The 18,880-nt window shown below is 36.3% G+C and overlaps 1 protein-coding gene across 1 annotated transcript in view; it reads left to right on the forward strand.

The window, feature by feature from the left end:
* The window catches only part of LOC135689577 (uncharacterized), a 28,242-nt gene extending 9,808 nt beyond the window's left edge, over positions 1 to 18,434 (forward strand). Inside the window, exons 2-9 of the mRNA XM_065206843.2 lie at positions 9,784 to 10,051; positions 11,276 to 11,402; positions 12,076 to 12,494; positions 13,081 to 13,287; positions 14,102 to 14,440; positions 15,020 to 15,237; positions 15,686 to 16,016; positions 16,595 to 18,434. Of these exons, the coding sequence (XP_065062915.1) occupies positions 9,784 to 10,051; positions 11,276 to 11,402; positions 12,076 to 12,494; positions 13,081 to 13,287; positions 14,102 to 14,440; positions 15,020 to 15,237; positions 15,686 to 16,016; positions 16,595 to 16,886 (2,201 nt within the window). The 3' untranslated portion in view covers positions 16,887 to 18,434. The remainder of the gene's footprint in view (positions 1 to 9,783; positions 10,052 to 11,275; positions 11,403 to 12,075; positions 12,495 to 13,080; positions 13,288 to 14,101; positions 14,441 to 15,019; positions 15,238 to 15,685; positions 16,017 to 16,594) is intronic.
* Positions 18,435 to 18,880: the final 446 nt, after the last annotated feature.

Here is an 18,880-nt window from a genome sequence, read left to right on the forward strand (position 1 = left end):
TTCCCTATTTTGGCCGATTCAAAGCTCAGACATCCTTTTGTTCGAACATTTCTGTCTTTTTCATTTATAGTCATATATTTATCGACCTTTGCAGCTTCAAATGGTTCAAGACCTATATCTTCAATGGCATTTCAAGCTCCCTAAACAGGAGCTTTACAACAATAAAGAAATGATCTACTTATGGCAAGCCAATCATGCTTGTCATTTCCGTATCAAATAGAGGGGTATTAGACATTTTAGTACAGTAAAAGCCTACGAACAAGAACCAAAATCGTACAGGAAGTCCCTTGTTAGTTCTTTATTATAGGGTATTTTTAACAAAAAGGATTTTTCATTTACTGCTATTTTGTATTGAGAAGCAATGAACTAGCAGATAAAGAAATTTTTATGAATGGAGTGTGTTGGTTCCAGACGTATTAATTGAGGTATGGTCACATCGCTAGGAAGCAGGGGTGTAGTGTTTGGTGGCTCAGGGGGGCTGAGCCCCCTTGTTAATGCCGAAAATTGGCAAATTTCTACTTTTGCTATTGTTTTTCACAACATTTTCTGCAAGAGCCCCCATTGTTACTTAGTTTATTTAGTTTTCTGCAAGAGCCCCCCTTGTCACTACACCACTGCTAGGAAGGTCAACTACAGATATAGCTTCTACATAACTTCCTAGATATCAGCAAACACGAATACATGGTTTTCCAACCCTGCGTATTTTTTATATGCAGATGTACGTTTCATTGTATTTCTGCCAATAATGATAGATGTTTTTTCCGCGGGATATTGCATGTTTACACTTCACGTTTCGAAGAGTTAAGAGTATGGCGCGCCATTGCGGCAAAAAATAATTAATTTTTGTGCGTGCAGTTTTGAAAATGCGAATGCAAATTTCAAAATTTGTGTATGCAAACATAAATTTTCGTGTTTCCAAGTTTTGAATTTGTTAAAGCACATTAGTGAATATATGTGTGTATCAGGTAAAATTAATTATTGTGCGTGTATGCTTTCATTTTTGTATGCGAACCTTGGTTGTCAAACTTGTGTGTGCGTGCGGACTTCGCTGCATGAGTATTACAAATTGATGTGTGGTGTGTGTGTTGCAAATAATGGTGTGTCTCGTGTACTTCGATATTTCAAAAATTATTTTTTGCCGCAATTGCGCGCCATACTCTTAACTCTTCGAAACGTGAAGTACAATGAGATGTAAGACTTGGTTCTAATCTGAACCGGTAGTACAGTGAGGTGTAGGTCTTTGTTCTGATTTGAAACGTGAACTGCAATGAGATGTAAGGCTTGGTTCTAATTTGAACCGTGTGGTATAGTGAGATCTAGGTCTTGGTTCTTATTTCAAACATGAAGTACAGTGAAATAAAGGTATTTGTTCTAATTTGAAACGTAAACTGCAATGAGATGTAAGGCTTGGTTCTAGTTTGAAACGTGAGCATGACGGTCGTTTTAAAAAAACTGCCGTCTTCATATTTATTAATCATACAATTTTTGTTATGCAAACTATTACTTTGCTCAAGAAGTACACACAATACAGCGATGACCTTATTTGAAGAAATTTTTATAGATTAGAGAGTAAACTCGGTTACAGCCCAAAATACCATTGTTTTTTGCGCTAGATGTGTTCTTTGCTGGTTATGACCATCTACTGATCCTTTGGTGCCCTCAAGGTTTGCCGTTGGGAATTCAGGCACTTTGAATCCCATTCATTCGAAATACCATCCTTCTGAAGAACATAAATAATCTTTTGCTAAAATATGCATGGATGAATGGCTCGTTAAGGCCTATGAATAGTCTATAATTCTTATTGTTTCATTGAAGATGAATTCTTCAAAGTATTTCCCTTGTTGAAAACAGGTTCCGTCCTATTTTAACTAGTTCTAATTCATTCAGTCTGCCATGCTTAAAAAAATTATTTCAGTTGTTTTTAATGAGCTTATTTTGTCAAGAACACCATCCTCTTTTAAGTTTTCTCTAGAGGCAACACGCACTAGAAATTCAAGATGCCTACAAGACCTCTAGAACGGTTCTGTTTTTTTTATTTTGTCAATAGGGAAATGGCCAAGAAGCAAATGAAATCGGTTTAAAATACTTCTGCTTATCAATTGATTCCCAAGTCTCCAGAAAAGCGCCTTCTTATGGTAACTTTAATGAGGCATGAAAAACTACGCACTCGTATTTTCAGACAAAGTTTTGGCTATTGTTTGCTATAGTAATCAAATTTTCATCCAAAGGAGCTTACTTAGAGCATTAATATCATAACATTGTATAAAATATTTGCATGAGCCTAAATAGAATAACATCATATAAGGTCTTGACATTTCCATATATTTTCTGATCAGGCGTAACGCTGAATTCTCAATATCTTTACGTGCTCCATTTTCATAACAACAAGTCATTGTAATTGAAAGAGGTTTGGTTAGAAACGTAAGGTCCCGGATAATTTCACTCCCTTTCATTTCAAGTCCAAATCTATGTCCTCTTTCGTTAAAACTTGCATATGAAACTTTGGGCTTCAACGGAAAGAATCAAACCAACACTGTCCTGAATTTTGTAACAATTTAATCTGATTAATTTAAATGTCTTCAGTGTGGCTAACCATAATACTCACGGTTTTTTTGTTCTCATCTGTTCCCTGTATCCCTTCGTGTTGTCAGTTTTATCGCCCATCGTTCAAAACTTTTCAGTCAATTTAATGGGATTTAACCGTTGCTATCCTGCATCTCTTACCTTGTTTAATTAAAGAAGAACCTCCCTTGCACTTAACCAGCGTTCATAGATAGACCGAAGTATAGCGGGAACGAAAACACATTTGCCACGCCCGTCTTCTGGCGGTGGTGACCTTGACAACGCCCGTTTTCACATTACGTACCCTTTGTTACACTATGCACAGAGTCTCTAAGGTTTGATAAAATGCATTATTAATTTTGCAGGAATTAAATGAGCGTTGTTGTCATGCCGTATGTAACCTAATGAACTTCTCAACATTCAGGGATATATTGAGATGCCTAGTGCAAAGCATCTTAGTCGTAACACCCTTGCTTACACAAGCAAAACTAGATTAAGCTCGTTTCTTAATGATAGCACGGTTAAGCGAAAATACAGTTACTAAAACACTTTTTGTCTTTGATGTTTAAAACTTTAGGTGGTGTCTAAACAGACGTCAGGGTAACATCGCTATCCAAGCGGGGATCGCATGTAACGCCAAAAGAGAATGCGCATTTGGTTTCCGTTCTGCCGCATTTGGTTTCCGTTATCGATGTCAGGGATAGAAGTTATATCTCGGGGCAATTTTTTCCAGTTTTGCTATAACAGCGAAGCAAAAAATGCCGGGACGATTTGAGCCAACATCTAGGTAGCCCTGCCTGTGTACCGTTATGCCTTTGTACAATGTCGCCAGTGAACCAGGGCCTGCTAAAAGCCTTCTGCAGGGCCGCATGGGCTTAGCGGACGCACAACGTTTAGAATGGGGCTTGGCATACGTCTATGGACACATTACAGTACTAAGTTATAAATAAAGCAGCATTTTAAAAGTAGACTGCAGTCAGGCAATACTGTAAAATTTCTATTCATGAGTTTTGAGAATAAAAGCTTGGGACGTTATGGGCCAATTCGCTTGGCGATATTACGGGTGTATAAAGTCTATATAGTTAAATAAATGAAAACTTGCTTTTATTCTTAATTTACGCTTAATGCTTAGTTCAGTCAGTAGATATATTTGTTTCAGCGGAAACTTGTGAATATGTGGATCGAAGCTCTTTATGAAACTGAGCCCGCGAGGCCAGTGTTGCTCAAACCTGGAAAAATAATTGCGCCTAAAAAGATTATTGTCTAACATATTGCCCATTTCATGAAAGTCGCAACATTGTAGCAAAGCATAAAACATTTCAGCAAGATCGATGTTTCTATGTTGCCCGACAATGTTGCTCTGTTTGGCCATATCTTGCACTTATCATAGGGATGATGAATGAATAATTTCTCCATCCATAGTTTATTTTCAAAATATCGTTGATATTTACGTAGTAACTATAACATGGGCAATCAGCTTAGGCGCTTGGCTATGAAATAATCGTGTTATTCGACATTAATAAAAACATCATCTAATATTTATGATTCCATGTGTCTTTGGTATGTCTAGAGATATTAATGAAGTTTTCTTTTCTCCCTTTCTTTTAAAATAAAAACATAAAGCAAATATCTTCAAATTGCCTGCAGCAAATATCTTCAAATTGCCTGCCCTCTAATGACCGTAAAAAGCGGTCCGCTCCTACTTGTTTTGTACACAAAGGAGCAAATTTTCTCTAAAAGCCAACTATGATTAACGCTTTCAAGCCATATCCAGTGTCCTGTGCTCCACCATATAGCCGTTTGTTTCTTCATATGAAATTTCCTAAATTACATGTCTGCTCGAATGTTTAGATTAATTTTCTGTTGAAGTATCCATATGATGGATGAGATGAGAAACTTTTTCGCTTGTTCGTATATTCGTGATGCAAGGCAAGGCTAGCTATCAAGCCTAATGCTTTTATTTAGTTCTTACTGGTTTGGCTTTTGTTGTTAGTAGGATATTGGTTTTCGAATGTTAATATGTCACACAAAAATTAGCTATTTACTGTACAGCAATAGCCTATTTTCTCTCTCTGACACTGCAGAAAGGCCAAATGCTCAGCTGGATGAGCTGTACAATTTCACGAAAAATGTAAACAGATGAAATTTGACAATTTCTTTTCAAGCCTTTCCATTTAAACGCAAACCTGTTTTTCAGAGACATTTTATACTTTGAATGACTGCCAATGAGATTTCTTTCACTAATAGACTCGAGTAACCTCAGCTAACGTCAGTCCTTTGTTTTATTTGTCAGCAACATACTGTATTTAAATTCGAAATTATGATTAAAAGGATGAAACTAAATTCGTGCAAACATTTACGTAGATTTTTGTCAAGGACATTAAGTGTTATAGCCATAGCCAAGCCAAACAAAATGGCGTCATCCACAATTGGCGTACTCGTCAGCTTTCATTTGGTTGGTACTCTCGTTTAATAAAACTTTGTGCAATAAAATGATCCACTAGAGACCCTATACGTACAACGTTGAATGGAATAACATTTTTAAGTTGCAGTGGAATCAGATTATTCTGGACTGAAGAAATTTGCAAGAAATGATTTGAAACAATAAATGCGGTTAGATATGTAGGATTTGCCTTGTTGATTATAAATTATCTGTCTTCTATGATTTTGAGTTTTGAGTAATTGTTGATCATTTAAGCTCAGTGCCGCCGGAACGAAATTCATTTTTGGGGGCTGCCCATTTCTTGATCCTATTAAGTACACTGTTATAGAGAAAATATAATACAGTCTGATAGTTTTCGAGGGGCTTCATTCCCCAGCCCCCCAAGCCTTCGACGGCCCTGAAGCTGTAAAGTAAATCTGTAATGAAATAATATTATCAACACACCAGTTCTGTAAAGATTAAAACTTTCAAAATGTTTTGAATTTTGCCTTATATGTCCACTGCAACGTTGAAATCTGAAAATTTAAAGGCTGGCCCCAGCCAGGATTTTCTTTCATATCCGGTTAAACTTAAAAAAGAACCATTTCAATGTTGTAATGGCAACATTTTGCAAAGATTTAGATACCTAATTTTAAAAGTTTGTTTTGACAGACATAAAGGTACCTGACAAGAAACTGAACTTACCCAATTGAAGCAAATTTTGGGGCATCTGGCTATGCTATGATATGCCTGCACATTTCTAACAAGCAACTTAATAAGCAACTTAATAAGCAATTTAGGCAGGGGAAGAAACACTGTTGAACAACTTTAGGACTCGTCGAAAGCTGTAAGCAACTACACAAAATACTAAAGATAGAAATAAACTTCTTTTTTTCGCAAACTCTTTGCCTAAACACAAACGTTTTGCAAAAATTAATAGTCACATTTTATTTCATGATATTGTTATTTTTTGTGTTTTGTTTATGACATGGTGGATAAGTTGACGTCAAAGAATCCACTGGCTACATTTCCTAGCACATTAAAAAGATTTTTAAAATTAGACTTTTAGAAAGTAAAAGATCTGCTCCAATGCTACTTACTAGGGAGGGCTGGTACCTGCCCTTTAACGTGCTAAAAGTAAGCAACTCGTAAACAACTTTGTAAACAACTTGAGTTTTCTGAGTAAGCAACTCAGAAAACTCAAGCAGGCACCACACAGCCATTGGGCTAGCAGGGGCTATAGCCCCCCCCCACTTTTTTGCAATAGTAGGCTAGATAAGTTTTTGCAAGATTTACCCTAACGCAACTTTGGATAGTTTACTATGTAGTAGAAGTTCTTCTGGGCTGGGAATCTTTTTTGTTCACTTTCTAGGTGTTTTATCTTGTTTAATGATGTGATGTATTCTCTAGCTTGGTGATTTATTACCCTTTTTTTAGTTATTGATATCTTCTCTGAACCAGACTGTTTATAAAAATTCAATAGAAATAAGCAAGAGGGCGTGGCCTAAAAAATAATCTGGCACACCTATTTCAGCCTCTTCACTCTTAGACTGGTGAGCGGTCCCTGATCTAAAGCCATTTCAAATCAGGTTGCTTGATATTCAAATTCCAGTCTCGAATTGGGAAAGAGTGCACTTGCTCAGTTCCTAAGTGTTGGAATGTTTTGAAGATAAACAAAGAAATACTTTATTAAGGTATTTTGAGATTTTCATATTCATGCACTCAAAAATTCGTTCTGGGTTGATAAGATTCCAAGATTTCTACCAACAATGAAACTGTTTTTCATGATAACTCATAAAGGTTCCGAAAATGTAAAATTACTTAGCATTTATTTTTAAGATTTTAATCAAACAAGCTGAGATTTTAGGAAACAATGTAGGCAAAGGACGATTTTTGCGACAGCAAATCAACGAAATGTCTGAAAGAGTTGATATCTTCTGAGAATCATAAATTTAATTAAAGGTATCTTCCAGTCATGTCTGGAATGATTTGTTTTTGGTTTGTGGTGTTCTTGTGAAAATTAAACCAATTTTGCCAGCTTTGAATACATGATTGTGCTTAAAGGCAGTCTGTCCCCTATTGTGTTCAACTTTATTTTCACGGGAGTGAAATTCACACACCGTTGAGCTTGATCGAAAACAAATCAGAAACAACTTCGATTCCAGAGCTTTTGGATCAAATGCCTGTGTTCCCGTTGTAGTGAAGCTGTGACTAGAAAAATATTGCTCCTCCCTGTTGGCTTCTGCGACAAATTTGTCAACAGCGAAAGGAAATGCTTCCATTATCAACATTCAATTCCAGTAATTAATTCTTCTTGCCATTCCCGATAGCTTTTTGCACGCAGTTTCAAATGTCGTCCACTACCGCAGCTAGGCCAGCCAAAGCAAGCATCGTAATCCGTTATCTGTTAAGGCGGGAAGACCTATTGTTCATATTAGCCAATCATTGAGGGGACAGACTGCCTCTCTCAACACAAGAATGTGGTGAATGGTTTCTCTTCCAAACACTTATACTGGAGAATATACGATGCTTTTCGAAGTATTATTTTCTTTTTAGTATAAATTTGGGTTTTAAGACATAGATCGTGGTATTAAGAAGTAGAAATCTATGAATAACGGATTGAATGATTAAACTTAGAAGCATAAATGTGATGAAATTTCGTTCCTAAATGGAATAGAAAACGGTATGGGGTACACTTGGAGTGTTAGCCTAGTTAAACGAGTTCTTGTTCATTTAAACCAATTTCCAAAGGCGCGTTTGTTCGCATAGATTCTACTCGAAGAAATACTTCAACTTCTCTTCTCCAAGATAAGGATATAAAGCTCTAACAAAACGATGACAGCAAATAGATTTCCCTTCCTCTAGAATACAATCAACTGTTCTTGCTCTCGCAATCTTTTCGTCCTCTCCTCCCTAGCTTCTTTTCCAACCCCTTCTCCCCTCCTTCCACCCTCGCTCTCTGCCGGGGTTTCTGCCTAAATTACATGAAAAGGATAACGTAATTTGACTTAGCTTTACAGTTTTCAAGCATGTCATAACAAAACTAATAATTCAAAAAGGAGTACATATTTCGATCTTGTTGCTTATCACAATCAACAATGCATACCAAAAATCTTGGTACATTAACGTCAATTTGCAAGGCCAAAGTCTCTAAGTACATTTGACTGGCATTGTACATATGCTAAGAAATAATGTCATCATCAAATTTTCAAAGGCTTTCAATTAACCCCAAATCTTCGAATTAGCTCCCTCGGGGCTATTGATTGAGCAGGTTTTAAATGAAGGCTTTTACGGGGGAGTGCATTTAGAAGATATTTCCATGTTACCATAAAAAGTTCGTTTTGTAGTGTTTTTACGATTTTCAAATTCGTTTCATTTTAAACTCCGTCTAAAATATCTAACCAAAGAATAAATCAAAGGACAAACAGTTTCTTTGTCCAAGATATGGACAGCGGTTTCGGCGGATTTTTCCATTTGCCGCTGAATTTGTCATCAAAAATGTACTAAAATGTCGTATTCTTCTGTTCAATTTCGATTAAGCCAAATTGGAGCTCAGTATAAGGCAAAAGATGTCATCTTAGTGTAGGGGCTTATAAACAATTTTTATATCCAGGGAGGCTTATTCGAGGACGAGCGGCTTGCGTGAAGGTTGGACAATTCTTAGATATAACCAGTAATAGACAGAATTACTTTTGTTTTTATCTTAAATTTGTTTGTTCTCTAGATGTGTCCGATAGTAAAAAATATCCTGTGTTTAGAGATGTCCATTATTTGATGGTGACCGTTGTTGGGGCGTGTCCATACCTAGTAGGCATCCCTCGTTACTGCCCCGTTCATTCTGCAAATCGATTCAAGCTGTGCAAGTCATTAGTTTCCGAAGTTGTTACGTGTTTCAACTGCATAACTGAAAACGGAAGTGTGTCACGCGCATACCAGTCTGAAAAATTACGAAAGTAAAAGAAATTGTTTTTCTATTCAGTGAGACATTTTATCTGAACTCAATCCCACAAGTGTTTTACCAAACACCTAGCAAATTAGATCCTTTTTGTGTTACGCAAGTTACGTGACATTTTATTAGATTCTCTATTGATTAAAATGACCTCGGGCCTGCGATGTTAGGTCTGATGTCTTTTTATCGCTTATTTCTGAAACCATTTATCAACCAACTTGTGTCATCTTCACCACTACTGAAAAGGTATATATGTTAATCAGATCATCAGTTGCAAGAAATATAATGTTATTTTCGCTCAATATATTTTCGCTAAAAAACAACTGGTAAACTTTGATGATATTCTTCAATGTGTTAAAAGATCAACAGAGAGAAGCCAGACTTCCAAGTCATTGTGTTTTGCGTCTGACACAACATAGGAATTGGTTTCACTTAGGGAATAGGCAAGTTATTTGCCATCTTGGTCGGCTTGTTTTGAAGGCGGATAATGACATCGGCTTTTACTGCTTTCATGACAATATCTTGAATCCTCATTTATGTACACGACCTACTCATTCAGTGTTTTATTCAAAGGATGATTAGGCCATCTTACCTATTGGACACACTAGTTTCTACCAATTTGCCATATTTCTACTCAACATGCTGCATTCAGCTATCATTCTTTGAGTACGCTTAGTGTGTAGAGCGGGAAAGTTCATAGCTCCACATCCGACTTCTACATCTTCTGGCAATGTTCGCATTAATTTTGAAACTTTTCACTTGCAATATATACCTCTAAGCGTATATACCTCTATTTATACGGCGTCAAACGCTATAAAATAGACCAGTAAAGACCAATCTTCTCTTCTAGATCAAGACTACACTCACAGCTTTGACATCACAAACTGCGGTAATAAAACTTCAAATGAAGGAAGGTACTTTATCGCTGATGCAACATTTGGCACATGGGATGATCATGCATTTTGTAGGGTTTTTTCTACAAAAAAGATACCACAGTTGAATTACGCAGTAACAGCAGAACTGTATAATGTAATTGGCTATCACAGTGTTGACTATGGGTTTCCTGGAATCGCCTACAACATTGAGAACAACCAGAATTTTGATTTTGTTTTTCTCCGGTAGGTCTCGCTTACATACATGTTAACAATCTATTTTCTCTACAGCTTTGTGTAAAATCCTTTGGTGGTTTATTAAAAATCAGAAATTATGGAAAAGCCAGCAAGAATTACTGTAACCAAGAAGACAGAGACAACTCTTGATAAGGCTGTGATGCAAAATAAATATTGTTAAATAAAAAGTATCAAGCATAAAGTGAAGTGTCAAACAGACAATCTTAAACATGCAACATACAATGTCAGTGATACAATAAATGTCAAACGTGCATTGTCAATCATAGCATGCCAAACACACAACATCAGTTATAATGTCAAACATACAATGTCAAACAAGCAATGTCAATCATACAGTGTCAGTCATACAATGAATGTGAAACATGCATCGTCAATCATAACATGCCAAACACACAACATCAGTTATAATGTCAAACATACAATGTCAAACAAGCAATGTCAATCATATAGTGTCAATCATACAATGAATGTCAAACGTGCATCGTCAATCATAACATGTCAAACACACAACATCAGTTATAATGTCAAACATACAATGTCAAACAAGCAATGTCAATCATACAGTGTCAATCATACAATGAATGTGAAACATGCATCGTCAATCATAACATGCCAAACACACAACATCAGTTATAATGTCAAATATACAATGTCAAACAAGCAATGTCAATCATACAGTGTCAATCATACAATGAATGTCAAACGTGCATCGTCAATCATAACATGTCAAACACACAACATCAGTTATAATGTCAAACATACAATGTCAAACAAGCAATGTCAATCATACAGTGTCAATCATACAATGAATGTGAAACATGCATCGTCAATCATAACATGCCAAACACACAACATCAGTTATAATGTCAAATATACAATGTCAAACAAGCAATGTCAATCATACAGTGTCAATCATACAATGAATGTGAAACATGCATCGTCAATCATAACATGCCAAACACACAACATCAGTTATAATGTCAAATATACAATGTCAAACAAGCAATGTCAATCATACAGTGTCAATCATACAATGAATGTCAAACGTGCATTGTCAATCACACTGCATAAATACAATTATGCAAGCACTCACTCTAACTCTTATTAGCATTTTCTGTTTCAAATATTTTCGTAAAAAACAAAATACTGTTCTTTTAGTTGATAATATCAATGAAATACGAATCTTATTTGATATCGCCTGTTAATTTCAAGGCTTCATCGAAGAAACTCTTGCTTCCAAACTGGCTACGTGCAAAACAATAGAATTCAATGGATTGGCACCAACAATGGACCGTGCCCAAATGGTCCTCCAAAGGGCCGAACATGGTTCAAACTTCAGGTATGGCGCAAATATCTTTGGTGACAAATATCTTTGGTGAATTAATTGCTTGAAATACGTAATCAAAGATCCCATTGATCATTCGCATTGGTGCATTTATTTTCAAAAACACATTTGAAACTGGCATAACGAATGACGCTAACGCTGGTAGACGCTGGCATAAATGTAATGCACCTCTTTCCTACCAGAAATTCTTTCCGTTCCAAGCTCCTTGTCGAATTCACCAGCTTTGTCCAAAGAAAATTTATTGAACACACTTTAATTTACTTTCCCATCTTCTTAACCTTTCCTATTGCAACCTATTAACCTTCCTTTGGCCTCTCCCTGACATTGCCAACTTAGGAAACAACGTGTGTTTAGATTGAGTTGTATACCCAAATATATGAACCATTATTTTGTAGCCAGTTCTTCACAATCGAAATTGAGTTTTAATCTTTCTGAAGTCAGGATTATAACTCGATAGATCACTCGCATGGAGCTAAAATTTAATAATTTTTATTGATAATGGCTTTGCATACCAGCTTAAAAATTGTGAGGGTATATTTTGCTTCTTATAAGATAATTTTATTTAACCTAAGGCTTTAATGAAATGTGTTCAGTGATATTTTTTGGTTTTCGAGTGTTGTTTCGTTGTTTCTATTCGTTTTTTGGTACCCTCTTTATTCTCGTTCAGGTCTACGTTCGCGAGGGCGAGGCTCAGTTATTCCTAAATGACATTCAAGTTAGTGTAATCAAGCCACACTTTCCACCAATCGGACGAGGGGGCGTGATTGTTGCAGCTGGCCAGCAAAATGTTGTACGGTTTAAGAACTTCAACATCTCTGCGATTAAGCCGTATCCATTTGGAATATACAACTGTAGATCCTACTACAGAATAAGCGACGAGTATTATCGACTGGACGCTAAAGACGGCACTTGGCCTGACAGTGGGTTTTGCAAAGCTATTCGAGAAGAGTCTATATCAAGTAACAGTTACGCTATTTCTGCTAGTCTTTTTAATCAGCGAGGATTCACAGGGACACCGCAGACAGGGTACCTGGGGTTGCTCTTCAATGCACAAGACCAATACAATTTCGACTTTGTCTACTTCAGGTAATTGATAGCTATATTTCTTGAAGACAAAACTATATTGCATTTACATAAGCAGTTTATGCGAGAATTTTCGGAGGGTGTAGAGACATTCCTCCTGTTCCAGTTACCCAGTTACGTACCCTGGTTACACTAGAAGTGTTGAAATCTGATGATTACATCAAGTTTACTGATATTCTACAACTGAGTAATTTCAACTGATTTTTACTGAGCATATTTTATCAAATTTTCCATTGTTAAAGATAGGGGACTAATATTTGCTGTGTGAGCTGATTCGATTCCAAAAGTGATATCCTGGGTCAAAAACATGCTGCTGTGATTCTTTTAAAGCATATCATTTATAAATACAGTTGCCCGACGATTACATTAAGCATCAACCTCGAAGTTGCAACAAAGAACAGTTCTGTTCTATATACCAAAACACGAACCATTTATGATATAAGTTTATTGGATATGGATTGTTTGAAAAAGAATAAACTAGGTAGAACATAGAGTCAAGTCTACCATACCTTATACCAATTCACAAGGGGCGATGAAGAATTTTGCTTGCATCTCGTTCAATTTAAACACCAAGTAAAATGTATTTTAGGCCAGGTTCTTTTGGTGGTTGCTACAACACAGGCTTTGTTCAAAATACAAATATTAACTGGGTCAATGCCAAAATAGGTGCCTGTCCTGGTGGGCAGTTCAAAGGAGCGGTTTGGAACAACGTCACTGTTTATGTCAGAGGTGATGACGTCAGCGTGGAGCTTGATGGGAAACATCTAGTGTCAACAAAAGCACACTTTCCTACTCGGTAAGTCTTTCTCTGAACTTATTAACAATGCCAGTTTCAAAAAAAGGAGGAAAAATTGATACTACCAAAGGCAGACTAACATCTCACCGCTGTTTACCCTCGAAAGTGACACATCACTATTTCTTCCAAATAAGTAGAAATTTCATTGTTATTTATTAGATATTTTTAAGATTGTAATTCTATCAATATCTAAAAAACCAGGATGTTTCTTTGGAAAAAGACAGACAATATTTTGAAATAAGACATGCAACTTTTGACTCCAGGTTTGGATACATATGTAGCAACTTAGAAACGCCGCAACTTTCATTCCAAAATCAAACCCCATCTTTTCTTTTTGAAGTAGGTTTCAGAGCCGAAAGGTGCTTTCTGGAGCAAGAAGACCGCTTTCCTGGGTTTCTTCTCGCATTTTTCTTTTGCCCTTCTCTCGTGAAATTCTAGCAGCTTTTCATTTCATTAAAGCGTTCGAAGAATCTCGCACAGCTCTTGCTTACGTCTTTGATCAAGTTTACTGATATTCAACAACTGAGAAAATTCAATTTATTTTTGCTGGACATAGTTTATCAAATTTTCCATTGTTAAAGATAGGGGACTAATACTTGCTGTGTAAGCAGATTCAATTCCCAAAGTAATCTCCTGGGACAAAAAGCTCTTGCTTACGTCTTTGACATGTTTGTGATTTCAATGCCACGTATCTTCATTTGAAAAGCAAGTAGCTAACAAATGCGACATCACGACAAAATTAAATTATGCTACCAACTAGTGAGGTCTACTTGTAGATAGTTTGATCTAAAAATGATGCATTATTTACCCACAGAGCAGTTGGAGGTGTAATACTTGGCAATGGTGTAGATGGCGTGGCATCCTTCAAATATTACAAGGTAACGCCAATCGAACCAAGAAAATTTGACATTTACGACTGTACTAGGTTCACTAGAAGCACGAATAAATATCACATTCTTGATGCCAAACATGGTGGCTTCCCACAAGACTCATTCTGCAGAGCTATTAGCAAAGTAATAATCCCTGGAAACAACTATTACATTTCTGCTGAAATGTTCATGCAAGGATGGAGGAACGCAGAGTCAGGCAGAAGCTTTATTGGACTTGCTTTCAACGCAAAAGACAGCTCAAATTACGATTTTGTATACGTTAGGTGTGTGGTTTTCACTTAAATACTATTACATTTGACAATTTTATGTGGCATTTATTTCGAATTCTGCTTTGTATATACTTATTTCAGGCACAACCTTGGATATTTTATGTGAAGCTTGATTTTCAAGATTTTCTAAAGTTATATGAAGAATCAGAAAGAAAAAAAGGCAATGAAAGATAGGAAATGTTTTGCTCTTTAAGCATGGAAATGTATTAGTTTTAGATTTTCCTTCGAGCAGATGCTCATGAACACAGTATTATATGCCTAGCAGAAGATTTATTTCATCAATAGACCTATTAAGAAATTACCTAGCTAATGATTTGTTGATCATGCTCTTTTTATCAAGAGCTTTAAATGATTGAAATTGTAGTAGTCGTTTCAATAAACCCTTTACCACTAATTTGCTTGAATGATCGTTTTCATCAGCAGCTATTGTCTCATGTGCTATTTGTGTTATTTTGTAATGTTTTCTCAAGACATATTACCCATCACCCTCTCACAGTATCAAGCTGCTTTATCAAGCTTGAGACATTTTGTTGTATCTTGTCAGTGAACTCATATCACGTATTGAATTGGTAGGCCAAAGAAGAATGGGTTCTGCTTTAGAATGGGATACGTCATGAATGGTATTGTGCAGTATTCCAGTTTATTAGAAGGGAAATGCCCAGGTGGTCCTCCACAAAAGGGAGTTTGGTTCAAAATGTCAGTTGCGGTTCGTGAATCCTCAGCAATCATATCGCTTGATGGAAGGCATCTCATCACAGCCAGTCCTCATTTCCATACCTTCGCTAGAGGAGGTATGCTCTTGATTTCCTACCTTTCATCGTAAAAGTCATAATGCATCTATTCTGATCTTAAAAAAACGCAGCTTGATGATAAATTAGATAAAGAGAGACATTTGAACTTTTAAATCGACAAAAGTTATCCAATTGACGACTTATCCATAGTTAAAAGTTTTGTCGTAAATCATTATTGGGTTCTACTTAAGTATCCTGGACCTGAAGTATAACGAAAATGACTAAAGTCCATGACAGCTTAGAATCTCTATTGAGCGCAAAGTTTTCTAGAGCTTTCTCGTCGCGTTCTTGTCGCGTTCTCGTCGCGTTTTCGTCGCGTTCACGTTGCGTTCTCTTCACATGTAGATTAATTATATATGTTTTTTTATTGGGCAGCATTTCCAAGTTTTCGCAGCACCTGAATTAATCCATAAAAAACCATGAAATATTATCACTGTTCTTGTTTTAGGTGTTCTTGTTTCAAATGGTGACAGAAATGTATTGACCTTCCGCAAGTACGAATCCCATGCAATCAAACCTTTCGAGTTTATATTTTCACGATGTGGAAGAAAAACTCATCAAAATAATGGAAGCTTCATCATAGACGGAATGTACCCGAACTGGCCACTGAATGGGTTCTGCAGCGCAATGTGGCGCCCAACTTTAAGAACATTGGCTAAGCAGTATTTCGTTCAAGCAAAGCTGAACAATGTCGAGAGTTGGCTGGGAAGCGATTGGGGAAATCTTGGGTTGATGTTTAACGCTCTAGATGAGAATAATTTTGAATTCGTTTATATAAGGTGAGACTATCGCCTTTTTTTATCTTGTTGCTTGGACTTTTTGTCATGGCAATCTATTCATAGAACTCAACAGTAGGTCACTGATGCTGCGTTATCTGTCATTCATTTGGCAAAATCGTTCTTTATTATCCATTGCTTATAATTTGCTTGTAAGATTAGAGGCGAAGCCAAAAAAATGTTTCTTAGGGGTGAGTAATTATTTTTGCCGACAAAAAGAATATGTGTCGTTTTTTAGAGTGTGGTCATAAGATTGAAAATCTCGTACAGTGCTTTAATGCTTTTTTATTTCGATATTCAGTATTCATAAAATTCAATTTCAAGTATTTTTAGTGCCATATTTTAAATAATCAGCTGCTACAGAAACGTTAAGATGTTGCAATTGTTACGAACAGGCTACAGTTTTACTAAAGAGTGAGAAAAGAAATTTCTTTTATTGCCCCCATATCCCCATTCAGCGAGGCCCCTGTGCTAGATCGCTTTCAAAAGTGCACAAAATAGTGTGAATTTTCATGCTTGCATGTCTTCTGCAAAAATATGATGTTCAAAGTATGAAAATATGATTATCGTCATATCTTTAGGCTTCATGACAAGCAAAACTGCTACCAGTTTGGCTCTGTATTCAATGGACAAGTACGAGAACGAAAAACCAACTCGGGCTCTTGTGGCGGAAGGAGGCCGAAGAAAGACACCTGGTTTCTTCTGCGCGTGCAAGTGAATTCCAAAAACGAGGCGTCGCTGTTTGTTAATAATCTGGAAATCGGCAGATATACCGCAGCTATTCCTTGGCATCCACGTGGCGGTGTTGTTGTTGCAAATGGACATAAAAATGTCATCATGTTCAGGGAGTTTAAAACCTTTTCAAAAGGTTAATTCTTGATTTGAGTTATACTAGTAAATAATTTGTTTGTCATTTCAAGCAGTATTCAGTTACAACCTAAAATTAGTGACAATTATAGATAATTTAAACCGCACTGTCTGTTTTTATTTGTCAGAACGCTAGCTGTAATTGGTTTGAAACTAAAATTCGAATTCAGATAGTTTTGTTGTTGAGAATTTTCAAAATAACACAAACTGCTAGGAACAAGGTTTGCAACTGAAATGATGTTACGAAAGGAGATTAGAACTTTTGATAATTGCATTTCTCAGAATCGACCGGTAACAAGATTTTGTGTATTCTAAAAAACATTGTATTAAATCAAATCTCGTCGTCTTCATAAGTTGTATGGTAGTTCGCTACTAGACCACTATGGACTAAAATGCCTTAGCCTTCTCGTGGTTTTGGCTGCTACCCAGCGGCAGAAGCCTCCGTTGCTCTGCCAACTGCTTATCAATGTATCTCCCATTCAAAATTTATCCAAGCCCTTCTCTCAAATCGTCTTTCTTTCCTCGCTGAAAATGATTCTTTTTCTGTCTTGGCATTTCTAAAGATAACATAACAAAAACAAAAAACCCAATTGTGAAATCCGTATGGAAAATGCAAAATGTATCTATGATGATACATTCTCCCAGTATATTTGTCTTGCCAGTAAAACTTCTCAACATACCTTCTCGAGGTGTGTCATTGTATTGCCAGGAAGACATGGTCACAGAATAGGAAATAGGCAGAAGGGTAACTCTCGTCGGTTCCTTTGTTGTTTTTGAAGCCTGAGTCAACAATAGAATTCCTTAATTCCCCTTTAACCTCGATTCCATTAGACGAACTTAGCCATGACAAATCATCATTCATTAATCAGATATAAACGAATTAACATAATTGAATTTGTTCATTATCATGGGGCATTTCGTCTCGTATAAAGTTGTCTACTTTCATTCTTTTTTAAAATTTCCCCGACAGATACATGCTAAGCCTCGTATAAATTAACGCATGCGCAAGTTTTTTCAGGCTTCGCCTGATAGGCAGGAGTTCCCTTTCTGCCTAATTCCTATTCTGTGATATGGTGCAATTTATTGGTGTTAATTTCTGCTCCAAAATGGTTCAATAGAACTTCAGTTACGACATTATGTCTGCAAATAATTTGAAAATATGGAATAAGATGCAATGAATCTTTTCTCTGATTGTACGAACAATCTGTCAGTTTTCGATATTTTTAGCAAAGATTCCAAAAAGCAGAGATATTCATTATCACAGAATCGCTTGTCATAACTCAAAGCCATCTTAATTTCTTGCACCTCTTGAACATCGTTACGAAGCAGTAGATATGCACTGGCACGTCACATTATCACGCTATCTGGCTGAGATTTGTTAGTGTAAAATTCACTAGATTTAATTTCTCTAGTAGTTTCTTAGATATGGGGCAGAACGATAGTCGACATCCTGCCTTTTGCAGGTTGCATATTGTATACTAATAAGAGTTGGTTTTGACTTTTTATTACTTGTAAATTTATATGGTTATTGAATTAAAATAACTCCGTGTATAAGTGTCATTCCTTGTTCAATATGGGCCTAATAATTGATATTATTCCACTGTCATAGTACTATTTGAGTCTGCTTACAATTTAACTCATTGTGTACCGACGCTATTTTCGAGTTTTTATTTTAAATTTTATACGCTTAGCGCCGCTAATTTTAAAGGCAGTATTCACAATATCAAAAGTCATTCAGATGTAGAATTCTGTAAAAATTAAAGTTAAAATGCCGCCTGGCACCACTTCTACTTAAACACTAGTAGGTCTTGGTATTATTTTGTTCTATCGTGTGAACTGAACTGAACTGAATTACAAAGATTTCTCGATGTTTGATGTCTGTCCTGTCTCATACAAGAGCATTCGTATTTACATCTGTGTTTTTTGTTCACTAGCAATTTTTCGCTGTATTGCAAAAGTGAATTAAATGGTTGCTTTTTTTGTCTCAACTGTACAAATGT

Source organism: Rhopilema esculentum, chromosome 5 (assembly GCF_057945365.1).
Source record: "Rhopilema esculentum isolate cy_ngs chromosome 5, ASM5794536v1, whole genome shotgun sequence".
NCBI lineage: Eukaryota > Metazoa > Cnidaria > Scyphozoa > Rhizostomeae > Rhizostomatidae > Rhopilema > Rhopilema esculentum.